Consider the following 27,943-nt stretch of genomic DNA (forward strand, 5'->3'; position numbering starts at 1 on the left):
CCTGGTGTTAAAATGCAATCAACTCATAAATACTCTATGTGCAACTTTGGGAAATCAAAATGATTAAAATGATTAGATATCCCTCATGACAAATCTAAGTATAATGAAACTTTCAACTCTGTAGTAGATACATCGTTTAGGACTATGTAAACGAAGGATTATATATGCCTAGGAACCCACAAACTTCAATCTGTGATCGTTTCATAAGGGTCCCTGTTGGTTCAAGTCCTCATGTCTTATGATAGCTTTGTGAAAATGAGTTTAATGTTTTATTTTATGATGTATGGGTGTTTTGCCTGAATGTATGTCTGTGCATCACAAGCATACCTGGTACTTGAGGATGCCACGTGGCACCAGATCCTCTGGGACTGTAGTTATGGATGGTTGTAAACCACTATGCGGGTGTGAGGAGTTGAATCTGGGTCCTCTGTCAAAATACAGGCAGTGCTCTTAATTGCTGGGCCAATTCTCCAGCCCCCCTACAATTTCTTATGTAAAATGGCTTTTTCAGTCATTAATGCCTCTGAGCAAAAATAATTTCAAGTTCTTTGCAGAGGATAACCTTGAACTTCTAATCACCCCCCCCCCCCACTACACACACACACAGTGCTAGGATTACAGGAACGCCACCATGCTCAATTTTGACAGTCACTTTTATCAGTCGATTGTTTGATTCAGCCATTGCAGTTTCAATTTTTGGCTTTTCTTTTGAGAAATGCTAGCATACAACAGTCAGAAACAGTCTTTTCCCATCTCCCACACTTTCAGACTGCAGACTGAAAGACGAGTTCCTGATTAAATAGGTGCAGAGGCTGAACTATAACCTTCTTGGCCTGCCCTGGTGCACTTGCTAAGCATGATGTTTTATTCAGTTCGTAGGCCCAAGTATAATATTGCCGAAAGTCTGCACGTAGGAAGCAGTTCTCAGAGCCACATACAGAGAACCTCACAGTGGCTTGGCTCACTCCTCCAATTGCCTGGTTTTTGAGAGTCTCTTGAAGGCTACATTATACTAATCATATCTGCAAAGCCCGCCTTCTTAGACCTGGCAGTTAGCTGGTTGGCTCGGTAGGTGTTTATATACAGAATGCCCTGAGTCCAGAGGTCCAGAGGTCTAAGGGACCTTGGGCATGGTTTCCCTAGATATACATAAGATCATAAATCCCCTAAATGGTGCTTGTTAATGTCATTAAACAGTTATGAAAACCAGATGGGCAACTATCCTCCCATTTGACAGACTGCTACTGTCTGAATCCATGCTACATTTGGCTCTTGAGGGGAGGACTGGTAGATGTCATCGAAGTTATATATATATATATATATATGCCAGCTGGCTTACTTTGACTCCCTTTCTCCCCTTTTTTTCTAGTAACAAACACACAGATATGCACACAAGCTTATACAGAGATTTTTTTTTTTAAAGGAAAATCCGAGACCTGATAGACAAGAGGTCCTGGATACAGCCAGGCAGCATTTGCCCTTTCTGTGGTTTGCTACTGTGAAGAACACCCAGCTCAAGCTGGACTTTTAGCCACTTGAACATGTTCTAGCTAAAAGCTGGGAGGCAGTGCCTCTCAGATCTTCCTGTGCACCAGAGATCCCTGGAGCTTGTTAAAAAAAAAAAATGCACATTCTGCCATCCAAGTACTAACCAGGCCCAGTTCTGCTTAGCTTCTAAGACAAGACTAGAGTGAGTGCATTCAGGGTGGGATGGCCATAGTTCTCCACAGCTGATGGCTTCCTGCGGGGATGGAGGTGGGGATGGGGATGGGGGTGGGGAAGGACTCTGTTTTCCTTAAGGGGCTGGCCACTGGGAGTTTGACTATGCTCTAGTATATGGGCAACACAAATTGAACTTGTTTTTTTTGTTTTTTTTTTTTTGTTGTTGTTGTCTTCTTTTTGGGGAGGGGAAGTCTCCTACAAGGGTGTGTGTAGGAGGACAGACCTGGGAGGACTGAGAAGTGAGTGTGATCAGGATGCATGATGTGAAGTTACCAAATAATCAATACAAATATTATGTTGGAAAAAACGCAGATGCTGATTCAGCAGGCCTGGGTGGGGGTTGGGGGGCTAAGAGTCTTTGATTCTAAGAAGTTCCTTCATGAGCTATGGAGTCTGTTCTACCTCAAAACAAATTTCTTGTAAGGGACTGCCTGGCATGCATGTAGCTATCACAGAAGTTCTTTCCTGAGGCAGTTGCTGTCTCCCTTTCTCTCTCTTCCTTCGTCTCTGTGGCATTCCCTATTCTGGAAGCTTCACATGTCTTGCCTTCCCTCTCCTCTAGGAAGTCATGCAACTTGGCCCCCGCTTAGATATTTCTTTTCTTTTTCTTTTTTTTTAATGTCAACTTGATACAAGCTATAGTCATATTGGAAGCGAGAACCTCAATTGAGAAAATACCCGTACCAGACTGACCTGTGGGAAAGCCTGTGGTAGATTTTCTTGATTGATGATTGATGTGGAAGGGCCCAGCCCATTGTGGACCTTGTCATCACTGGGTTAGTGGTCCTGAGAGGTATGAGAAGGCAGGCTGAGCAAGCCATGAGGGGCAAGTCAATGAGAAGCACTCTTTCACGGCCTCTACTTCAGTTCCTGCCTTGAGTTCCTGACCTGACTTCCTTCAGTAATGGACTGTGACCTGAGAGCTGTAAGCTGTAATAAATGCTTTCCTCTCCAAGTTGCTTTTTGTTGTCATGTTTTGTCACAGCCATAGAAACCCTCAGACAGCATGGCACCCCATGCTTTGTCCCTCCATACTAACGAGTGCACCGCAACTGGAGCCGTGGCCAGAAAGGAACTTAGCCAGAGCACCTGGGCAGCCACTGTGATGTCATTGCCAATTCAAGGGATCATTGTCAAAGTGGTTTTGGAAATGCCAGCAAGAAGTGTAGGATGAAAGAACAGGGAAAAGAAATGCAAGTATTAAAATTACGCGTGTGATTTACCAGAAGGGTCACGTGTTTCCAGTAGTAAGAGTATGTCTTGTGTCTTCTACTGCCATCCCTAGAATCATTTCCCTAACTCCCCTTTCCCAATTATAAGCTATCTTTCTCCAATGCAACATGGGGGCTTAATTCCATTAGACTGGGGAAGGGATGCCCATGATTACATTCACTTTATCATGCCCAAATCAAAAGCAAAGGTGAGGTCAACGAAGCCCTTCAACAACAGAACTTCAGACAAAAGAACACCCCCTGGGAGAGCTCAGAGCTTAGGACACCGGTGGGGCTGGAGGGCAGATGGGTTTCATTCATTCATTAACTAGCTCCTTTGCCCAGTCCTCCTCCTCACTGGGCCTCTGCGCATGTCATTCTTTCCTTCTCCTGTCTGTATCCCTGGAAGGACTGTGGCTGTGGTAGAGATGACGTAATCGGAAATACAGTCACAACATTTTGAACACACTGAAAGACAAAGGCACGAACGAATACAGCATTCACGATAATTTCCCAAGCTTCTAACTCGCCTTTCAAGTTTTTCTCCTGGTTTCTTTCAAACTCCCATTTTTCCTTCATTGCTTCCTCGACGTCCTCCCTTGTCACGATCGGGGCTCCCTCTGACTTCTCCTCAGTCAGCTCTTTCAGGAGGTTCTTTATGTGCCATTTCTGTTCTTCTTTGAGGCGTCTATTCTGCCATAGACATCAATGGTGGTTAAAGACGTCTGCTCAGCTATTTACACCGTTTACCCAGAACACAGACACACACTGAGGCTTGCGAAGGGGGAAGACACATTTACTTAACTAAGGTATACAGTGCTGCCTCTAAGAGCTTACAGGACATGTAAAATTCAAAATAAAATCTACCAGTGCAATAACCATCAGTAGAATGCTGTGTCTTTAAGAATATGCTACCAATTTTCCAGTCTCTCACCCTCCCACGGGCTCCACGGACATTTAAACCAAATCTTGGAGCTAATTTTTTTTGAACTTCCCATCAATCCTGCTCTTCTTGAGTCTCCCTAACTTAGCCATCTACCGTGTGTGTGAGGCTGTATGCTGGGCACGCGAGTGATATCATTAACAAAACGGAAAAAAGTCCAGATGGTTATGAACCACCATGTGGTTGCTGGGAATTGAGGTCCCTCTGAGCCATCTCTCCAGCCCCCCCCCCCAGATGTATATCTAACGGACTTAAAGTTTATTCTCGCCATTGTTGTCTTACTGTGCATTTTGAGGAATCAAAAAACGAGAGAATGAACCACACACTAACCTGCCCTACAGTAATTACCAACGTGAGTCCTTTATGATGCAGTCAATGGTACCAGAAAATGACTTGAATTCATGAGAAAACACAGGAGTGGCAATATAAACAACTGCACAGGTGAATCTGAAACTTATGTAATTACACTTTTTGAAATTACTTTATTTTAAAAACTACGTAGTGTTGCAGTAAAGACAGACCTACATTTCATTACCAACCAATCAATCACAATTTATAAAGTGTGTTTTGTATGATAGTACCTCTGAGGAGGGAGGGAGGGCATAGAGCAACATCTTTATGTTATTGAGATTGAGTTGGTATTAATTTTAACTAGATTACTATGAATTAGGATGCTAATTAGAATCCTCAAGAAAGTCACTAAGAAAACAACAAAATAATAGTTAAAAGAGTACACTAGAAAACGTGTAACACAAAAGTCAGTAATGGGAGAAGAAAAGTAAAAAAGAACCTGAGACAGGAAACAAAGAGTGAAAGGTGAGTGTTGTGGCACACGCCTGTAACCCCAATACTTGGAGGGTGAAGGGAGGAAAGCGGTGTCTCAGTCCTGACCACCCTGGACATAGGAGTGCAGGTACTGACCAGTGGAGAGTGTGCACTAGCCCCTTTGAAGGCAACCCATCTTCCTTCGTGCGTGGGATCACACCGTGTGGGACCTCAGATAGATTGGCAAGGCGTCTTTTCACTTTCGCTATCCACCTGTGCCTGTTTTAGTCCTTGTTACAAGTACTGACCACTGTAACGACATCAGAGTCATGGGCACACCCCCCAGGAACTTGTCAAGTTCCACAGATCAGTGTGGAGTGGACAGGTTCTCTCATTTTTACGAGAGAGAAACTGAGGCTGATGCCAGATTTTGCCAGAAAGATGCCACTAGAAGGTCGTACAGTCAGGATGCAAACTCAGGACTCTGACTCCAGAGTCACATTAAAATGTAAAGATGGAGCCTTTAAAAACAAAACTTCAGCCAGGTGCAGTGCACACGTATAATACTAACATTCAGAAGGCTGGGGCAGGAGAATCATGAGTTCAAGGCCAGGCTGGGAGGTATAGTGAGATTCTGTATGGGTGTGTGTGTGGGGGGGGGGGGGGTAAACAGTTAACTGTGGAAGTTTCCAGACCGTACAAAGTCAATCAGTGAAGGAAGGTGTGTCTTGTTTCTCCTTGTGGCTGTGATCTCCGAGGGCATAACTTGGGTTCATTATCATTTTTCGTTTACAGATATTATTTCTGTTGTGATGGACAGAGCCGGCATCCCTTTGTTATTCACATTAATCTTATCTTTAAACATTTTAATTGCCATGTGTGTATGTATGTATGTGCACGGATGCATGCCATGGAGCATATGTAGAGATCAGAGGGCCATTGATAAGTCTCTCTGTCCACCATGTGGCTTCTGTGGATCAAACCTGGGTTGACAAACTTGGTAGCAGGTGCTTTTACCTACTGACTGAGCTGGTGACCCTCAAACTGACTGTTACAGAATAATCTTTAAGTATCCCATTAGTGATTTTAACAGTTGGCATTATTATCGTCCTAAATGCATTTACATGTGCACACTCTGGGAAAAGCTGAAACTAAGACTCAGAGATGGAAAAGAGAGAAGCGGTGTTTTACAGATTGGATAAACAAGAAGTCCAAAGGTAAATGTGATTTCTAGGGTGTTTGTCCTCACGATCTAAGGAACATGATTGAACTGACTCCCACTGGCATCCTCGATACCATGGGAACAGTAGTACCTGCTTGCCTCACATGCATGAAGAAACCTGATCGTAAGTCAGCCGATTCCAAGCACTGAAGAGACGTTCCATCATGACTCGCCATGGTTCTGGCATACATGCTGAGTGCCTACCTACCGTCCAAAGTGACACTCACCCTGTCTTGGTACCTTTGGTTCCTGTCCCTCAGCTTCTTGATCTGAAACATGAATCGTTCCACTGCATTCTCCTTTATTTCACGACTGAGAAGAAACGAAGATGTGTGGGTTAGTTCCCTCGGGAAAGGTAATGAGGCTACATTTTAATCTTAAACTAAATTACCAAATACCTTCAAAAGCCGATTTAGGGACAAGACTCTCCTCTATGAGATTTTGTCAGGCTTTTGTTTGTTTGTTTGTTTTTGAGATGGGGGTCTCACTATGCAGCCCTGATTGACCTAGGACTCGCTGTGTAGATCATGTTGGCCGTGACCTCAGAGAGATCTTGCCTCTGGCTCCTGAGTACTGGGATCTAAGGAGAGCTAGTGTTTTTCACCTGTTTAATTCATTAAAATATATATTGGGTGAATATTAAGCTTTTAAAAGAAGCATTCCTGCTTTTGTTTCATAGATGTAATTTATGTTTTAATTCTCTATAATCCAGCTTAAAGAAAGCCTAGGAAAGAACACACAGAAAGCATGCTTTCTAGATGTTCTCATCCAGAGATGCCTCTAGAATTCTAAAAGCATTCAGACAAAAAATAAAAGACCAAACAAGATTGTCTGAGGCAAGCACATCTTGGACTACTAGGGTAACCTGGGCATGCCCACTAATTCATGCTTGTTGCTGTGTGTTCTCTAAGAGTTAAAACTTCCCTGTCACAGATCATTTGTTTAGCACCCAAAAAGTATTTGTTGACTACCTGTCCATGTGAAAAACAGAGCAGGAAGGCTCAGGTACAGGAAATCAGAGTCGATGGCTACTTGAAATGCTTGTGCATTCTGTATTTCTGGAAGAGAGTACATCTTGGAACTCTAAGCTTGAGACTGAAGTAGGCTATAGAAATCACTTCACCCAAATTCTCCATTTTAGTTAAAAAATAAAGTACACAGTTTTAAATCTTGCTTCTTACTATTTCTTGCTTTCTTGGTCGCAGGCAAAGAAAATCTCAGGACTAAAATCTCAAGCTGTCAGATAAAGAAAGCCACACCCAGCTCTATGTATTATTATGTGGAATAAATTAAGAAATCACACATGAAGGATGCACTCAGTGAGTGCTCATAAATTCTTGTTGAATCTGCCATGCTATCGGCACTTTCTCCAAAATCTCATTTATTTTTATGACCTTGTATACCTTAGGAGAGAGGAAACTAAGGCTCCTTCCTTCCACAAGATGAGAAAATGAGAAACAAAGGTAGCAAATCACACAGTGGCCCTCCACAAAATGACACCAATTTGAGTACCGAGAACGCTGATTTAGCCCTGCCTCGCCATTGCCTGCATAGTTCACATAACCGCTTTGGCCCTAGCTTACTCTTCTATAAAAAAGACTAGGAGTGGTAAGATGCCCGCCCGCCTGACAAGCCAAGACTGACAGCCTCAGTTTGATCCTGAGACCACAATCATATGCTCGCACACGCGCGCGCGCGCACACACACACACACACACACACACACACACGAACACATATACACACACAGGCTAAATGAATGTCTAAAAAAAGATCAAAGGAGATGAGCTCCATAGCTCATCAGTTTCAAACCGCCACCATTTCTGTTCTCCTCTGTTCCCCTTCATGCCACCACAGACTCAATGGCTGCCACTTGGCTCCGCGCTGCTTTGGGAATTGCAGAGATGGTTTAGAGCAAGGCCCTCATGACCCTTGTCTTCAGGGAGTGCAACTTACTAGTTATGGAGCAAATAAACACACAAGCACTGTTTACACACTGTGATGAATACTGTGTGGGACTGTGAGACAGAGAGTAAATGGAAGGGCTGCCTTCTACCCAACAGGGGAAAAAAGCCTCTGGCTAAGTAAGGCTTTTACTTCTGATAAAAGAAGTAATTTCTCCCCATCTCTTGTCTCCTGGTGTGCATGTGTGCGTGTGCATGTGTGTGTGTGTGTTTGGGGGGAGTTAGCAACAGAAACCCGGGCCTCATTCATATTACACAAATGTTCTACCACTGAGCTATACCCCCAGCTTTCTAGCTGTCATTTTTATGGATAAAAAATGAAAATATTATGAGTAGAAGTTATCTGAACTGTGCAGGCTGCTTGCACAAGTTTTGTAATATGGGAATAGACAGATCTCAAGTATGTTGTCTCCACTGGTTGAGACTGAGTCTTTGATGAACTTGAAGAGAGTGACTCCATGGCCACAGCTAGGAACCTTCCTTGGTGATGATTGAATAGTCAGTGAGCACACTAGAAACCACATCCACCCCAAGGCAGGTCCTCCATAAGAGACACATATACCAAAAACGTTCTTCGTTCATCTGAAATTCTAATTTAATTACTCAGCTTGTATTTTCATTTGTTACATCTGAAAAAACCTACAGTTTTTACTCTGAGCATTTAGGAGCAAATGGTTGAGGGCTTGGTGTCCTGCTCATCCTGCAGTGAGCAATGTTGATGACTGATTACTAGCCACAGTTCTTAGAGAATTCCAAGTTGTTTTCTGCTTCCCTGGCCCCTTGTATAGGTCATGGCAATTGCAGGTCTAACTTTGACTTTCCTTGGCTTTCTGAAGAGGTGGGTTTACCGGGAAGCATTAAAACTTAACTGCAGAACCCCACACTCTTGGCTGTTAGGTGGAATTGTCTTCGTTTTCTAATTCTTTCCATTTTTATATGTCCCCCACCAATGCCTTAGCATCTTATATATCATGCTGAGGGCCGAAGTAGCTGGGATGATAAACCCATACATATTACAGTGATTTGTTTTTTCAAGGCAGGGTTTCTTTGTGTAGCTGTGGCTGTCCTGGAACTTGCTCTGTAGACGAGGCTGGCTTGAACTCAGAGATCCATCTACCTCTCCTCCAGAGTGCTGGGACTAAAGGCGTATGCCACCATGTCTGGCTTTTAAGTGATCTTAAAAAGGCTCATTTTTGACTACAAAGCATAGTGGTATTATGTACCATCTCCCTCCCATGTAGTTAAATGTTACAGGTGTACAGATTTTTCCCTTCCTCGAGAACAAATTTTAAAAAAGATTTATTTATTTTCTTTATGCATATGGGTATTTTGCCTGCATGCATGTCTGTGCAGCATTTGTGAGCCTGATGTCTGTGGAGATCAGAAGGACTCTGCTCCCCTGGAACTGGGGTTACAAATGGTTGTGAGCCACCATATGCATGCTAGGAATAAAATCCAGTTCTCTGGAAAAACAGCAAATGTCCTTAACCTCCACAGTCATCTCTCCAGTCCTAAGAAACATACATTTTTAAATTACAAGTAGTTTTATTGTCTGTTTCATCCAGCGTGTATTTAAAAATTAGTGTGTAGAAATGAAGAGTTTGAAACATCATTTTATTAATCTAACAAATCAGAACACAAGTTTGAATTTCACAATGTTCTGTACTTTTCTATATATTTTTTAAAATCCATAATCATACCCAAACCTATCCAGCTACTTTCATTGTAGAAAGCCAAGGAAAAAGTGTAAGGGAGGAAATAAAACCCATCACTAGAAACCATCATTATTTGGCATCTTCAATATCTGCTCTTCAAAAAGCCACATTCCAGGGAAGCTAGGGCCCTATTGTCGTTTTGTGACAGAGTTCCTGTGTGCATGGGACTGCCTGATCCGGGGCTGTGGTAGGTAGCCTCTGCTTTTTCTGTGTATGCTCACCAGTGGGCGAGAAAGCACCTGGTTCGTGGCAGGCATTTCAACACTCAGTTGAGCGCTTTACATTTCTATTCCTATATTGATAGGCAAAGCGGTATCTTAGTTTTAACTTCATGAGTGTGATTTTGCACCTGAATAAGACTCAACAGTGGTTATTACTTAAGGAAGAAGCGCTGAGTTTACACTAAGTACCAGCCGTGCTGGATGTTGCAGAGATAGAAGATTCAGTGTTCAGAATTTGTTGAAGAAGAACTGAGCAGAAACCACTGTCTAGTGTTTGCCTTCATCTCAGCTCTAAGTGTTTCAACTACCTGCTCCACATAAAAACAAACCCACAAACCACCCATTCAAATAAACTTTGGTTTCAAAATCTTTACGTGTATTTTCTGTTTTTTTAAATCTACAACTATATACACACTCATTCCTCTGTATCTATATCTGATGTAGGAAAACTAAGTATAAAGGAGAAAATCAGACTCGTTACTCAGAGCTGACAGCTACATAGACTTAGCATAGACACTAAGAATCCTTTCTACACACACAACCACAAAATCTCATAGGCTCGTTTTCTTTGGATGACATTTTTGAAGTCCAGCTGCTCAGAAACCATGAATCACTATCTACTGTGTGCTTACTGCCTTATGATGACATGGGGCAGGATGAGAAATACAAGATGCTGCCCGGGCAGTTCTTCCTTAGATGCTGACAAAAGTTCTGTTACAGGGAACACCCAGAATAAGTAAACGGTCATCAGCGGAACATAAGCCAGCAGGCATTTGGCTGTTAATAGTCCATGGGATTATTTATTTCATTTTTAACAAATTACAAAGAACACAGGCTTGGGAACAGTCATGTATTGTCTATCACAAGCTCATGAAACACTTCTAGCATTGGCCTCTGTGTAAACCTCTGTGAAAGAGGGAAAAGACTGGCCTCTGTTGAACCCAATGAGAGAGAGCTGTAATTGGATGTCATCCCAAGACCACAGGGCATGTGAGAACCAGGGTGTGTTCATAGAGCCCAACTTTTTTACACTGCTTACAGGAGAAGAAAGAGCTCAGTTACAATGAGAAATGCATGCAGTGATGCCTTGTCATCACTTAGGGGTACCTCGAAGAATGGGTGTAACAGCTCTTCCCAGGGGCTGTGTCTTTGTTAGAATTCTGACCCTTTACTCTCTGCCTTCTAAACAGAATGAGAACACAGATGGGAGTTTCTGTAGGAGAAGAGGAATTTTCCCTGGTTATTGATAAGACAATTTTCTTTGTACAGACTTAGTCACCAGCATCACAGCCCTCCCCCCTCCCCCCCTCCCCCACCACTTTCAACCTTAGATCCCTCCAGTAAATGGTTCCCTTTCCTAATCTCAGTGTTCTGCTTGCACTGGCCCTTACTCCACTGGAGTCTGCCATTTCCTGAAAATGAATGCCTTTTCACATCCTGGTGTCTTTCCCATAAGCCACATTCCTCCACTCTTTCCACAGCTGTCTTCTTCCACAGAGAAACTCACATGGTTTTTCCAAACCCTCTGACTAGGTCAAGTCCTTTACTCCTTGTCTACATGTCTCTGCCATGCTTCATCACAGCAGGGATCATGTGGTCCTGCTCACTGCTGTACTCTGGGCCCAGCGCTTGTCATACATGAGAAATGGGCAAATAGTTGTTGAATGAAAACATGAATGATTTCATTCTTATCTGGAAATTTACTAACACGTTTCCATGAATTCCTTAAAAATTACACATTAGAACACCTATCCAGTGCCAAACTTGACAGTCACAAGCTCTCAAGAAGCTATTTGTTGAAATAAAACATCTCCACCTCCTGGGAGTGAGACATTATGAAGTGCTCTCATTATTAAAAATAATTCTTAAGCCAGGAGTTGTGGCACATGCCTATGTAGTTGGAGTTTTCTCCAGTCCCACTCAGACCCAAGTAAACACACAGAGACTTATATTACTTATAAACTGTATGGCCATGGCAGGCTTCTTGCTAGCTAGATCTTACATCTTAAATTAATCCATTTCTATTAATCTATAAGTTGCCACATGGCTTATGGCTTACCGGTACTTTACATCTTACTTCTCATGGCAGTGGCTGGCAGCATCTCCTGACTCAGCCTTTCTGTTCCCAGAATTCTCCTCTCTCTTTGTCCTGCCTATACTTCCTGCCTGGCTACTGGCCAATCAGCACTGTATTAACCAATCAGAGCAACACATTCACAGCATACAGATATGCACAGCATGCCTATAATTCCAGAACTTAAGAGACCGAGATGGGAAGATTGTCATTGAAGCAGGAAGATTGTTCCAAGTTCAAGGTCAGAGACTCTATCTCAAAAGAAAAAACCAGGGTAGACAGTGACTGCAGAATGACAGATGAGGTCGTCATCTTGTTTACACATGCACACACACACACACACACACACACACACACACATACACCTTCAAATTGCTTGGATTTGATGTGTAGTTATTTAGAAATAAGACAAGCTGGAATAGCTAAGAAATAGAAAGGCAAATAAAAAGAAACGCCTTCTCCTCTCAGTTTACACTAACTATTCCACAGTGTATTTTGAGGTAAGCCAGCAAGCTGCTGTCTATGTAGAAAAGAACACACTACCATGAAGGGAGTCAAAAGCACACCAAGGAGGGTTGTTTCCCAGGTCCTGCCTGGCATCTGCCCACAGATGTGATCGGCAGTGTGATGTCTCGAATCCATTTCAGTTTTCTTGGCAGTGCTTGACTCCATCAAGCAGTTACTTAAGTCTTAACAATGACTCTGTCGGCATGGGGCAGTTTTCAGATTCAGAATATAGACTTACTGGTAGTCCAGAAGTGCTTCGCTGGTAGGCAGCTTCGTATCTTTGGGTGGTCCATCTTGCGCATCTTTTTTATTTCCTTTTGCCGAGCTGTCCATGGTTCTGGTTGGCCACTAAGAAATCTACCTGAAGAGTAAACAGACGTAAGAAAAGTGAGTCGGCTCCATCTCGGCCGCTCTACTTGTGCTGACCCTCGTAAACCACCACTGGGGCTTAAGACGGCAACTCTGTCCTGGGTGCTTCTTGTCCCCAGATCTAGCACCATCCACAAGGCTGGAGCACACTCAAGCAGTGTTGCCCATCGTTCTTCTCAATGACCAAAGGCCTGAGTCTCTTGAGCTCTTTCTATTTCTACACAGTGTTCGGCAATGTGCACTGTGTGTAGCAGCAGCTCAATAAATGTCTATTTTAAAAAAATCCCACAAAGGGGTTGAAAGATTGTAAGAGCCGGGGGTCAGGGGAACTGGGACAAAATAGTGTCTTCTGGACATGGCAGGCCCAATGCAGAAACCACAGCAGATGCGGATGCCTGCAAAGGTCAAGCTGGCCAGCGTTCTAGCATGGGTAGTGTAGATACTCATGACCCCTCGCCCCAGCTGAGGAGCTATTGACAGTTAGTGGCTGCTAGGGGAGGCTCTTAGAGATGTGCCAGTGATGGCGCTACATGCATGCATATACGGACACCACAAATTGGACTCAGTAGATTATTAAAAAAAGAGAGAGAGAGAGAGGACATTGAAGTTGAGGGGTGGGAATGGAAGGGCAGGGGTGGACTAGTGAGAAGTTGTGAGTAAAATATGATCAAAACACATTGTATGGACTATATGCAAAGGATACAAAAATATATTTAAAAGAAGGCTTTGTTCTTTTTTAAGAATCAAGATGCAAGGACTTGAAAGAATTGTGTTTGGCCAGGGTTGTCGTCCTACAAATCACAAATAAAAGCACACTTGGAAATATTTTTTAAATGCCTAAGAGAGTTACAAATGCAAATAGCTATAATGATGTTGCTTCATTAACTTTTCATAAGCTATAAATTACCTTTATATGAAATAATTAAATTATTAATAACATATTTTTCTTTATTTGTTCTCTCATATATTACACCCTAACCACAATTTCCCCTTTCTCCTCTCCTCCCAGTCCCTCCTCTCCACATCCCTTCTCCTCCAGATCTTCTCCTCCTTCATTTCCCTTCAGAAAACAGCAAGCTTCCCAGGGATATCAACCAAACATGGCATAACAACTTACAGTAAGACTAGGCACATCCTCTCATGTTAAGGCTGGACAAGGCAACCCAGGAGGAAGAAAAGGGTCCCAAAAGCAGGCAAAAGAGTCAGAGACGGTCCCCGCTCCCACTTTATGTGAAATAATTAAATTATTGATAATGTTTTTTAAAAAGGAAAACTAAGACCCACTACTGGCCAATGCTGGAATGAAGCAGGATACTTCACAGGTTTGCCTTAGGTACCAAAGCACACTTTTTAGAATACAGCTTTCCCTAGAAGATTTTTTTTATCTAATTTCCACTGCTCTCCTAAGATCAATGGCCTATTCTTGTTATCAACGCATTTGTAGTTTGCTATGGTGGGAGACACCATGAGAATTGTCTAAGTGACTCTTTACAGTAAGCCTGTGATAATTCTTGAGGGATTACTCTTTCTCTCCCATCAACAGACACAACAATTCTCATTGAATAAGTAAGTACTAGGCAGGTGGAACAATCAGGCAGACATCTAGACCCTGTGACCCCCTTTTTGTGTGATCTTCAGAAAGTTGCTATTTTTGCACTTCCGATTCCTCATCTCTCGAACAGTTGAGAATGATGGCGACCTTATTTTAAGGGCTATGGGGAGCTAGATAATCGAATATGTAAAGTACTTGCTTAGTTTCTTGCATATAGGAAACTTAATAAGCCATATGTGTCTCTTCAGTTACAGATATACATTGTCTTTCTTTAAATTGCAGGCAACTAACTGCAGCAGAAGGGGGTCTGTGTGCTCTAGATTCCAGTCCACAGGGCTCACGATGGCCTGGCTTCACCAATGCCTTGGATCATCAAATTGGCAGTCTATGTAGATCTATATGGGTCATCTAGATCTCTGCTCTCTAAAATGGAAACATGCTTTTCTCTATAGACTTGCTGCTCATGACCCAGACTTCCAGCGATACTTCCTTTGTATCTGAGAATTTTCTAGACAAGTATACATCCAAGCAAAAAAGATTTATTAACATAGTGTCCTTTTTTTTTGTTTGTTTCTTTTCCTTTTGAGACAAGGTCTCACTCTGTAGACTTAGCTAGTCTGGAACCTGTGGGAATCCTCCTGCCTCAGCCTCTTGGGTGATTACAAGTGTGAGCAACCTACCACACTCATCTTCTTAAATATGGCACTCATTTACAACAATTCAGTATACTCCACACCAAAACCTACCACACTCATCTTCTTAAATATGGTGATTATTTACAACAATTCAGTATGCTCCACACCAAAAATTATACCAACCTGGTTCACAAAAACTTATCAGCTAAGAAAAACCTGTTCTCTTTGTTTCCAATGCCATGCTGAATTTTTATATTATTTTCTACTTTAGAATAAGAATTTTTATCTTTACACAAAAAAGCATGCTAATGTTTCATTTTAAAACAGTAATTTACTATTCGATTCTTTTCTTACTCTACTACATTTTATTTAAAAGTTGAGATAAATGCCAAGACTAATCTCTTTCTTTGTGAGTCATATGGAAAAGATCAAGTGCTGTGGTCCTCTCCAGCATTCCCCATCTGGTGCTGGAGAAAACACGACCTCATCTTGTTCAATTACCTCAGTTACATGGTTGTTATGTTTTTAACTCTCTGAATGCATAATTCGTTATTTAACTGCAGCTTACCACAAAGGATTTTAATAAAATATGAAGGAAAATGTCAAGCCACTAAAGCAGGAATGATTCATGCATAAACATACTGCATGTTGTCACTGCTTTGAGGGCTTTCAAGAAAATTAGCAGGACAATTGGATTGCTAATGACAGTACCTCAGAAGGCACTTTTGCATTTGATGATGTCCTGCCAACAGTGGAGATATTCGTAAACACAGTCGCTGACCTCTTGAGGATTTCTACCTCAGTAAAGGGAGGAAGACTAGTCACAAAGTGAATGTTACCCCCAGGAAGGCTTCGTCCAGTATAATTCCTGACAAGTGAATATCTAGTGTTTTCGGTAACTGTGGACGTGTATTTAGTGCCTGTTTTGTGGATAGGATGCTACCTGGTCCTAAAGTGTACAACAGAGAAGAAGCAAGTTAGAAACTCAGAGTTACAGGGAGACAGACACACACTGCAGCAGACCTTACGCAAACAAGGAGCCACCTGAGAGACTGCCGGAGTCATTCAAGGGCTGCTGTCCTGACCGTCATCCAGGATGGGACGCCTCTCATGCGTTCAAGTATGTGCGCTCTTGCTTGTCTGGTGGAGTTTGAATAGCCTGGCTCATAAAGATTCAGGTCTCTGGGCTCTCCTGAGCCTGGGATTTCCTCTGTTACTATTGTTTTTCTTGTCAGAAAGTGTTTTGAAACAACATTCCCCCAAGTGCTTCTCAGTGAAAATGAAGTTCCTGTAGTAAAAGCGGACATATGATAATCTTCTAACAGACTGCTATCCCACAATGCTTTGCCTTCGTAAAATCATGCATAGACACAGAACATATTCCTGTCTGCAAAGTCTCAGGGGTGGGGCTGAACACCTCGAGACACACTTCCTTTCATCATCATTCTGCCCTAACACCTTTCTGGACCTATGAAACGGCTCCTGATCTTGCCTGGCTAGTTTTCCGTCAGCATGGATTTGAAATGAAGGATACGGACCTAGTATTACTAGCAATGGCAAAAGTTCTGAGTGAGAGTCCATTGGGAGAGCAAACATGTAATTAAAAGATATGGGTTAAATATGACAACTGTCATGATGTTTAATTTGCAAGGAAAGTGACAGGTAAGTGGAAATAACAGGTTTTCTTTTTCATTGTTGTGACTGACTTACATGGTTTCTTCTTCCTTCCATTTCCACAGCTAAATCTTACTGGTCCCTCCTTCGGCTCTTTCCCTTCCAACAATGAATTTGCCAACAAGAATGATCTTATAGAAATGTAAATTTCATCACGGCACACCCCTTTCAAATCTCCTTAATTAAAGGCATTTTAGAGACACTTCTGGCCCAGTCAGCAGTTTGCTCCAAACTCATATAAACTCAAAACCAGCAGAAGTAACAGTAGCAACAAGGCAGCAGTGCTTCCTTCAGGGAGCCTTGCTAAACAAAGCATAAAAAAATAGTGAATTACTTAGAAGTGGTAATATCATCTAAAAATTGCTTTAAAAAAAAAAAAACTTCATACTGGGCTGGAGTTAAGAGACACTGGCTTCTCTTCCAGAGTTCAATTCCCAGCAACCACATGGTGGCTCACACCATCTATAGTTCCATCTGGTGCCCTCTTCTGGCATGTAGGCAGAACACTATATATATAATAAATAAACCCTTAAAAAAAAAAAAAAGAAGTCCTATGATCTTCTACCATATGGATGAACTTAGAGGATTAAAAAAAAAAAACCCCAAAACCTTTCCATACCTCTTTTCATATAGACTATATGTACATAGTTACAAATATAGTGAAAATGCAAGTTTATCCAGTTTAGAAAAGTATCATTAAAACCATGTGTTTAGATCCAAGTGAAACATCTAGATGAATAACACGATGATGTATCTTTTGGTGGCTGATGTGGTATGTGTTCTTTCCTTTCTTACCTCGCAGGCAATCAAATTCAGAGCCTTACCTGTGCCAAGCAAGCTCCCAGCTCCCCTCCCAGCATGTATTTTCCTTAGTGCTAATATTTATTTGAACTGCAGTTCCCAAATTCTTCTAGGTCCCAAACCTCAGCATGATCTGATTCAGGATTCCTGGTAACAAAGAGAGAACCCCACTATCCTAACTTCTCCCTTCAGCAGAACTACATTTTCTCCCAGGGCCTCCTGTCCCTTGATTTTAATGTCACCACAGAAAAAGAATATCAAATGAATAAATAATATTTCATAAACATAAAACATAACCAGGAAGAGAAATGTATGAGGATGAGGGAAACGCACGCACTGCTTTTATGGTAGTGATTATAAGGGCATAAGCTGGGTCAGGGCTTGGAGTCTCGTACAAGGAGACCTGTGAGCAGGCATCACGCACTCTGGTGGATGTCCAGACCTACCAAATTCTTTTTTGCCTTCACAGAAATAAATCTTTCCCTTTCCTTCTCCTCTCCCCTCCTCCTTTCCCTCCCCCTCCTCCTCTTCTTTCTCCTCCTCTCTTCCTCTTCCTCCTCTTCTTTTTTTTTTCTTAGACAGGGCATCCTTCCCTATCTCCTCACCATTTCAGCTCCTATCAGAAGGGGGTAAAGAAGAGATTGAGGAAACAAGGTGCTTGTCTTGGAGTTAACTGTCAACTTGATACAACCTAGAGTTACCCAAGAGGGAGTCTTGTGGAGTGATTTTACAGGTCATAGCAGGTCTGTGGAGGGTTATTTTGTTCATTGATGTAGGCAGGCCCAGCCCACTACGGGTGCTATCATTCTCTTTGCAGGTAGTTCTGGGCTATATAAAAACAAACAAACAAACAAAACAAGCTGAGCATAACCCCGTGAGCCAGTAAGCACTTTCCTCCATGGTTCTTGCCGTGACCTCCCCCTATGATGGACAGTAACCTGTAAGCTGAAATAAACCTTTTGCTCCCCTAATGAAGCTAGAACAGTGACATAAAAATCCAGGACATTCATTAAATGACACACAAAACGTGTTCTCTTTTGAAGGCTGTTGTAGCCTCAGGGAAAGGAACTAAAATGTATGAATTGCCTGTGAGAGTTAATGTGCAAGCACACTGAACTCGGGGAATGGGGGGGGGGGGACTGGACGACAGTCCTGCTGTGCTGGATCAGGACTGTCATTGAGGAGGGTCCAAGGGTGTGTAAAGGTATTCACTCAGCATTCTCCAGCTCGGGAACACACTGGAAGGAAGGTGACATGGGATCCCTGTTTCTCCAAGTTCTTCAACTTCAGCCCAGTTTCTGGTCCTGTCTGACTGCCAGTGTCTTTCTCCATTTTTTCCATCTCTTTTCAAAATTATTAAGAAGACTCAAATGCTTTAAGGAAATTGTGGAGTGATAACTTGTCACACAAAAGGGAGGCATGGCCTCAGTCCTCTTTATTTCATCAAGGGGGATGCCTGGTTCTCGGGATAGTACCAATCAATCCCTATGGATGCTGTTTAACCCCCGATCCACCCCGCCCCTGCCCGGTACCTACCTACCAAAACCAAAACAGTATACATGAGTCAAAGAAGGGATGAACAGTAATACTGGAATAGAACAATGTCACACCCTCAGATCTCTGAAACTGCCCCTACTCAGATAAAGGGGGAACCTCTGTGTCAGAGGGCTGAGCATCTACTGAGTTAGCGACTGCCTAAAGACACCCTGGAGGTTACAAACCTTCAAGTTTAGGACGGCCCAAACCAGGCTGGTATCCCTGTTTTCAATGTGAAAGAGGGGCTAGCCTGGGAGAACCGCTCTCAACAGTTCCTAACCGCCCAGGAACAACGTCCCGAGGGAGAAACCAGAGGGCGCGACCCCAAGCCCATCTCGCGTCGTTGCAAACCAACAGGAGTGGGGGGGCGGGTGTAGTGGGGGAGGGTTGCTATAGAGTCTTTGGGGACAGACTGGAAGAAGCCAGAGGTCAGGCAAGGATGTCAGCTTTCTCCCGACATCCTCTCCAACGCTTTCGGGTGCGAATCCCGGGCTCCCGGCTGGTGGTTCTCACTCAAGTTCAAACAGCCCAAATCACTCTCCAGTCCTCTTCTCCCTCCCCCACCCTCCACCCCCAACCTGCCCGGCAGCTGATGCGTTCTTGGTTTCCAAAGCAACTGGCGTCCTCACCCACTCTCCCACCCCAGTTTAGGCACCAGCGGCGGTTCGCGCGCGCCTCCTGGCGGCCATATGAGGAAGAGCAGGGCGAGAGGCTGCAGAGGAATGATTCCTCCGTGATTTCCCCACAAGTCCCGGGGTGTGGGACAGGGGCAGCGCTGCAGTGATGCAGGTGCTAGCTAGGAGCTCTTCCCTGGGCTTTTCTGTCTGCTTCGGTCAGGTTAGGTTTAACTCCAGCCAGAATGGCGGACACCTGGAGCAAGTGCTCACGGGGTAGCTTGAGGTACTAAAGTCTTTGATTCTGTCTTCCTTCTCAGTTTTCACAAAGCAATATAGATCTGGTCACAAAGCAGTTTTCAAGATAGGAACCAAACCAAGCCAGCCCCCTGCAGTACAGCATTCTAAGTTCCTTTTGTGCAAGGCAGTCTCCCTCATCCTGACGCCAGTCTCTATAGCTGCGTCTTTCTTTTTCTCTCATTACATTCCAGGAATTATCTTTTTGGCCTGGGAAGTCGGAAGCCAGGCTCCTCTACTCTCTTCCAAGTGATCTAATTGACTTAAAAAAATAGGTTAAAACACAGCTTATAATTTTAAAAAAATTAATGCTGGGTAATTAGGGCCCTATTGAAGGATGGGAACTGAGGGAGTTAGAGAAAAATAGCTGTTGGTTAAGTGGGTTTTTCTCATCAGTAAAAAGATTATTCAAGGCAGGCGTGGGAACACATCCCTGTGATCCCATCACCCTGAAAGGCTGAGTCTGGAGGATGAAGAGTTTAAGGTCAGCCTGGGCTACACAGGAAGATCCTGTTGTTAAAAACAAAACCATCCAAAAGAAACCAAAAGTCATCCAAAAACAGTTTGAAATAATTGAAACTTCCCTTTTGTTCCAACAATGTTACACATTTTCTGAGATTTACGTATCTGATAAAGACATTTTATTTATTTATTCGTTTATTTTCTTGAGATAGGCTCTCACTATACAGCTCTGCCTGGCCTGGAACTTACTATGCAGGGCAGGCTGGCCCGGCGTTGACAGAGATCTGCCTGCCTCGGCCTCTGGAGTGCTAGGGTTAAAGGCCTCACCACCATGCCAGGCTGATAAGTATTTTAATTAGTCACTCTTCCCTAAGCTGACAACAACAGGTATAGTTACGGGGTAAAATTATTAAGTAGAGCGCGGATGTAGCCGACAAAGAGCTACCCCCCACCCCAAGGGCTTCCAACATGGAGTCTTTGAATTTTTGGAAATCAGTTTGTATTCCTCCAGTGCTGTTGACCTCCTTCCCTCAGCATTTCCTGTAAATCTTAGGCCAGCTTCTTGCAGGAGAGCCTGGGCCCATGATCAAAAAACGTACTTTACCCTCTCATTTACCCTCCGCTCAGTTCTTCTAACAGCGCCGTTTGCCAGTTGGTGGTCAAACAGAGAAGCCAGATAAAATCCATTTGCCCAGTTTCCTCATTTGACCTTGATTTTTTTTTTTTTTTTTTTTTTTTTTTTTTGGCTAGGCTTGCCATGTTGAAAGATGCACAAGTTGAGGTGGGACACAGATGTGTGGGAGAAAAAGCCAGACGCGCTGTTTTTTGGCAAGACCACAGAGAACCTGTTTTGTACAAACAATTATTCAACGTCTTAATACATCTAAAAAAAATTCACACATTCGTTTGACAACATAAATTTTTAAGAACCACGAGCGTATTTGCTGTTGCGTTCTTCTCAGGATTTATTTTTATTTTATGTGGAAGGAATGTTTTGGCCTGCCCGCATGTCCGTGCACCACGTTCACACGTCGGGTGCCCACATTGTCCAGAAGAGGGCATTGGATTCCCCGGAACTGGAGTTACAAACTGGAGGTTGAATCGGGTCCTCTGCAAGGGCAGCCAGTGCTCTTAACCACAAGCCATCTCTCCAGCCCCTGGCTGTCTTTTTAAACATACTCTCTGGGACTTGATCTTCCACTCTGGCAGCTGGCAGACATGATGCTGGGCGGGGGGAGGTGGGGGGGTGGGGCAAGGCTTACTTATTTTTCGGAATGTTGCCTGTCTTTTCCTCTGCAGGCTCAGGGATCGTATTACTATCTCTGTGAGTTCCGAAGGTGTTCCTCTGTTTCTTCGTTTGGAATAGAGGCCACTTGTCTTCTTATCAAGAATCTTTTTTGTCATTTGTTTTTTTAAGACAGGGTTTCTCTGTGTATCCTTGACTGCCCTGGAACTCACTCTGTAGACCAGGCTGGCCTCGAACTCACAGAGATCCGACTGCCTCTGCCTCCTCCGGAGTGCTGGGATTGAAGGTGTGTGCCACCACCACCCAGGGTAAGAATCTTTTACTTCACTTCATCATGTGGAGTTAGCTTCTAATCCACCACTTTACCAACAAGTGCCTCACTGTGACCATTTTGGAAAGCAGCGATATGGTCGTCCTTTATAATGACACATATAGTGTATGGAACAGTGACATCACTTCTATGTATTTTCTCAGGAAAAATAAAAATAAGCATTCTTTGCTTCATTTCTAATAACCTAAATCTGGAAACAACTCAGATACTTATCCGCAGGTAACTATATAGACATCCACATAATAGAATACCACACAGCAGCGAAAACGGAGCAAACTAAACTATCAATACTTGCAATCACATAAACAATCCTAAGAAAGCATTTATCTAAGTGAAGAATCCAAGTAGGGTGTAAACTATCACATGAAATTCTAGAAATGATTGAAAGCCCACCAGTGGTTGCCTAGCACTGATGGGTGAGATATTAGTACTTTTCTGTTGCTGTGATGGAACCCCATGACCAAGGTTGCTTATAGAAGAGTGTATTTGGGCTTACAGGTCCAGAGGGTCAGAGGCCGTGATGGTGGAGTGGCAGCAGGAAGAGGAAGCTGAGGGCTCACATCTTGAACCACAAGAACAAAGCAGAGAAAGTCAACTTGAAACGGTAAGTCTCACCTCCAGTGACACACTTCCTTTAACAAGGTCACAGCCCCTGGAAACCTCCCAAACAGCCCGATTAATTACCAGGCATTCAAATGCCCAAGACTATGAGGGACATTTTTTCATTCAGACTCTCACAGTGGGTGAGGGGATTGAGCATGGAAGGGGGGAGGGTGAGCACTATTGAGGATGAAAGCAATTCTTTATATTTTGATTGTGGTGGCTGTCACAAGGGTGTATGCTTTTGTTAAAGCCAACTGATGTGTGTGTGTCTTATTGTACCTAAACTATACTTCAGTAAAGTTAATTTTTTTACAAACTAGAGTCAAATTCTTTGACCCATCCCCTCAGGAAACGGAACTTCTTCTATTCCTTCTCCCTGATTCTGGCTGCTTCCACTGAGAGTGTGCAGCAGAATGAATCTCTAACAATTCTGAGACCTGGCCATGGAAGATCATGCAGATTGTTCTGATTCTTTTGGGATACTTGCTCTGGAGGGAGTAAACTTTCACACAATTCCATCTCTTATGGGATAGCCTTGCCAGAGAGTCTAAGTATAGGCACTATGAATAATCATTTGCTGATCATTCTGTGGGCTAGAAGCCACTTTGTAGCCCACAGAATGCCAGACACATGAGTAAAGTCACATTGGACCCTCTCCTACAGCCTACTCATCATCTAGGTGTTGCTGAAATGATCTCAATTTATGCCATAAGGAAGAAGAGCTCACCAGTTAAGAACTGTGGGATCAAGGAGGTGTAATAAGTCATTGTTTTAAACCATTTAGTTTTAAGAGTGTATTAGTTACTTATTACTGCAGAGAACCGCTCTGAACAAAGTGATTCATTTACTGCCTCACAGTTTCTGTGAATGAGGAGTCTGGGAGCAGTTTGAGCTTAGCGTAGCTCATGGGGTCAGATATTGGGCAGATCTACATTTGCCTGGGGGCGAGGAGAGCTTTGGGTCTAGGTGGAGAACACAAGAATAAAGTTTCCACACACTTAGAGAAGTCTAGAAGGGAGAGAGGCAAGCAGACCGCTGTGGAGAACCTGTCTCAAGAGCTGGGAATAAGCCTGGAGGAAATTATTAACTCAGTTTGGGGTGCTGGTTGGAGGGTCTGAGGCAGAGTGTGTGGATGATACAAAGACCCAGAGGCAAGAATGCTGAGTCTCTAGTGAAACTAAAGGCATTCGCTATGGTGAGATAATAGGATTCCAGAGACTGGAGAGGAGTGAGACGGGATGGTGGAGAGGCAAGCAGAGACACATCACCCCAGGTCCTGTCAGTTATGCAGAGCTCGTGGTGATGACAGAACCCTGGCCGGTGTAGAGGAGGGTGGGAAGGTCAGGATGAGGCTGGATTCCTGGATGAACTGCGCTAACCACAGTTCCGATCTTCATTTGCCAAAGGGACTCTCATTTGGACCCAGTTTCTGGTCCACAGAGTATGCCTCACTCCGGCTCTGCTCCTTGAAAGGTTGCAGCGCCTGGCAAAACCATGACTTCATCTCTCGGGCTCCACCCGTGAGCTTGTCTCATGTCTTAAGGCTTCTGTGGCTCAGGTGAGATGCCCACCCCCACACTGGGAAGTAATCTGTGAAACTGCGCTCATCACACATATTAAAAGAATTAGGATGTACTCATAGCGCTACCTCACATCTGGAGAATGAGGCAGGAGCAATTATAACTCTTATCTTTTAAGCACTGAATTTGTTTGCAGACAGGAACATAAAAAGGCATTTTTAGGAAGGTCTGCCAGGATTAGCAAACCCAGTGTGGTACACCGCATTTTGAAATAAGAGGAAAAGGGGGGTTGTGGATTGCTCCTTCCAGTTTGTGTGGGTTTGAGTACATATTTTACCTTTTACCTACCATTCTAGCTGAGAAGACCACAGCCAAAGAGCCATATTATATGTGATTCCATTGAAATGGGATGCCCAGCCGGGCAGTGTTGGCGCACGCCTTTAATCCCAGCACTCGGGAGGCAGAGGCAGGCGGATCTCTGTGAGTTCGAGGCCAACCTGGGCTACAGAGAGAGTTCCAGGAAAGGCGCAAAGCTACAGAGAGAAACCCTGTCTCAAAAAAAAAACAAAAAACAAAACAAAAAAGAAAGAAAGAAAGGAAGAAAGAAAAAAAGGAAGAAAGAAAGAAATGGGATGCCCAGAACAGACAACTCTCTGTAGACTTCAGCTGTGGGGCCTCCAGCAGGGCAGCTACAAGGAGAGAAGCCACCCAGGCACATCCAAGAGCTGCTGAACGGTAAGGAGGAACAAACAATTTGTATCCTGAGGTTGGAAGGTCCTTCTATGGCCCAGCTCCTCTATCAGTGGGGATGGCCTTTATCGTCAAGCAGCTGTGTTGAGGAGATCCCCCATAATGGCATGGTCCACAGTGCAAAGAACAGTTCATCTTCGTGTACAAAAATGAGTTCACTCAGGGGTTGCTTACGGAGTGGTGGGTGACTGTTGGCAGGCTGAGTTTCTCTGAAGTTGCTGCTCTCCCTGTCCTGACTCACCAAGTTCCCATTTTAACCAGCTCCAAGTCACAGAAGTTGTGATGTAAACCTGAGTCTGGGTCACTGCCTAGCACCAAAATGGTAACAGTAGCCACAGACAAAACCAGACTCTGGGAAAGCTATGCACACTCCATCCTTGCCCTGTGCTAGGAGTCTGCTGGCCTTGCCCAACCTGAGAGGCGTGGGTTATTTTCCTGCATGTGTTAGACAACAGCTAACTGGTGACTTGCTGCAAGAGATACTCTGGAGTATCTGGAGATACTGGAGATACTCTGACTGGAATATGGAGAACAGGCCTTATTAGCGAGGCTTTGCCTTTATTGCCTCCTCTTTAGGATGGGTCCCAACCTCTGACTCGACTGACCAGAGATATGACTTCATTTCCCACTTAGTTTTCTTGAATCCAGTTCTTTCTCCACATTGCACCAGAGACTCCATCCTTTCTTAAGCTCTTACGTGGCTTCTCACTGAGCCTGTAGCAAAGGGTTCCTGATGCGACTGGTCAACTCTCAGGCATCAGGCCCACTCAGGGCCATGGAAACTCACCCTGGTTTGGGCTGCGGTTACTGACTGGCGCCCCCTAGAGATGTATCTTCAAGTTGAGGTTTGTGTGCAAGTAGGTTTTTTGGGATGCACTCTGAAAAAACCAGGATAGGGAAGTGAGAAAGATAGAGACTTGAGAATTTGTGGATGAACAAGCTATCTAGAGATGGAATAACAGGGTTGGTTTCCCTGGGCCTCTGGGACACGGCTTAGTACTCAGCTCGCACTCGTCATTGGCTGGAGGCTGCGCCCCAGGGCTCTGACAGTGCAACACTTAGAGCTTGCAGGGGTCAACTCTGCTCTTCTACTCCGTGGGCCAGGGAGGTCTGAATTCAGGACTGTCACAAGTAGTTGCTAGAAGAATCCCTTGGCTTGTGTGGTGAATGCTGAGAAAATATGTGTGAGGCATCAGGGAGCCCACCACAGTATGTACCTCCCCTCTCCTCTGCAGATTTTCTTGCCTTAAAAAAAAAGAAAAAAAGAAAAAAAGACATTTATGTGTAAAGTTAGTTCATTTTTAGTTAGCATGTTAAAATAATGGGTTTCTTTATGACGTTTTGTACACACACACACACACACACAATGTATATACATATATACTGCACCTTCCTCATATCTGAAGCCCTCACTGCTCTCCTTGTCCCTCTTCCCAGCTCTCACTGGTTCCCTTTCTCCATCTCCCTCTCTCTCTCCCTCTCTCCCTCTCCCTCTCTCCCTCTCCCTCCCCCTCTCCCTCTCTCCCTCTCCCTCCCCCTCCCCCTCCCCCTCCCCCCCCCCTCTCTCTCAACAAGGTCTCAAGTAACACAGGCTGTCCTCGAACTTATTATGGAGCTGGGGGTGACGTTGAACTCTAGTCCTTCTGCCTCTACCTCCCAGATGCTGAGATTATAGGAGAACAAGTGTGCCACCGTGCCCACCGTGCCTAGCACTGCTACGGGTCCCACAATGTCTGGTCCCACTATCAACTCAAATCCAGCCAGAAGTAAACTGGCAAAGACCTCCTCATTCATGAATGTCTTTAGTGCCCAATTGCTGAGCAGACCACTGCATCCTGAGGAGCAGTGGGCAACCCAGCTGGCCTATGACATCCCGAAACGAACCCCGAGTCATCCTAGCAGCAGCCGTTGGGTTGTGGGAGAGATCAGAGAGTGGCCTGCCTGGTGGCTGAGGGAGGCGCTGAGCAGTTTGAGAGTGGGCCCGGGCAGAAAGGACAGTGAGATTCCAGGGCCATCACAGGAAAGGATATTATAATATCACAATAAAGGAGAACTGATAAAAGGCTATAGGGTGCTAGAGAAGGGAACGGGAAAATTCTGCAGGCGCCTGTCAAGTCTTCCGGACACAGGGATCCTGAGAACTGAGCCAGTTCAGGGAGTAACATTAGAGGGCGCCACTCCCCACTGCTCCCCACAGCCTGCTGCCGCCGCCGCTCACTGCCGTCAAGTTCCCAAGTAAACAAAAGCTTTTGGAGAAAAGCATCTGGAGTCTCCTGCCTGCAGGTGATTTCTACCAACCGGAACACAACAGAGCAAACCCTCTCAGCTAGCCGGTTGCCTGTGCTACTGAGAGTAGTCAAGGAAGACCACACAAGGTTAAGTTCTTTGGGTCTAATGTACAACAGAAAAGACAGCCATGGACAGCTGCCTGAATGAGCCCCAGCAGCCTGCTTAATACTTTTTTTTTTTCCTAGTCCAAGAACAATCACCATGTTGTGCTTGAGTTAGAGACAATGAAATCTGTAACAGCAAGCAGGCTCGGCTCAGTGCCATTAGAGATGGCTTTCAGCTGCCTCTCTGTCAGCCATGAACAGGTGGAGCGTATGAAGATGTGTCATAGAGATGAGACCTTGTTCTGTGAGCACCAGGGGTTTCCCAGCATGCCTAAAGCAAGAGCAAAAAAGATGAATGAAGCTAGACTGGGTTGGGAGGGGTGGGGACTAGTGGCTGGGGGGCAAGATGGGAGGAAAGAGTCCAGAGACAATGTGACTAACAAACTTCTGACTTGGGTGGCAGTTTTGATATGGGGTCACTGGACTGGTCAGGGGGCAGGACCCACTTTGGTGAATGAATTAAAAAATTAACTGTTTTTTTTTTTTTTTTTTTTTTTTTTTTGAGATGGGGATCTCTCTCTGTAGCCCTGGCAGTCCTAGAAAGCCCTATGTAGGCCAGGATGGCCTCATCCTCAGAGAGATCCATCTGCCTCTGCCTCCAGAGTGCAGTTATTAAAGGTGTGCACCACCACACCCCACAAACTTATTACGTTATTAACTGCGTGTTAATGAGATGCTACATGAATTACTCCTATGTCCATCACACGGCCTTCTCTGAAGTTAGCAATGGTTTATGCTTCCTTTAAAACTACATTAAAACACCTCCTTTCAAATATTTTATCTTTTAAAATCATATCTTTAATTTGTGTGTGTGTGT

At 44.1% G+C, this 27,943-nt stretch overlaps 1 protein-coding gene across 1 annotated transcript in view; it reads right to left on the reverse strand.

The window, feature by feature from the left end:
* The window catches only part of Ccdc83 (coiled-coil domain containing 83), a 40,595-nt gene extending 21,137 nt beyond the window's left edge, over positions 1-19,458 (reverse strand). The window contains exons 1-4 of the mRNA XM_059253144.1: positions 19,096-19,458; positions 12,582-12,704; positions 6,091-6,175; positions 3,464-3,626 (exon numbers count right to left, since the gene is read on the reverse strand). Coding sequence (XP_059109127.1) covers positions 3,464-3,626; positions 6,091-6,175; positions 12,582-12,676 — 343 coding nt within the window. The 5' untranslated portion in view covers positions 12,677-12,704; positions 19,096-19,458. The remainder of the gene's footprint in view (positions 1-3,463; positions 3,627-6,090; positions 6,176-12,581; positions 12,705-19,095) is intronic.
* Between the last annotated feature and the right edge of the window lie 8,485 nt (positions 19,459-27,943).

Source organism: Peromyscus eremicus, unplaced genomic scaffold (assembly GCF_949786415.1).
Source record: "Peromyscus eremicus unplaced genomic scaffold, PerEre_H2_v1 PerEre#2#unplaced_2322, whole genome shotgun sequence".
NCBI lineage: Eukaryota > Metazoa > Chordata > Mammalia > Rodentia > Cricetidae > Peromyscus > Peromyscus eremicus.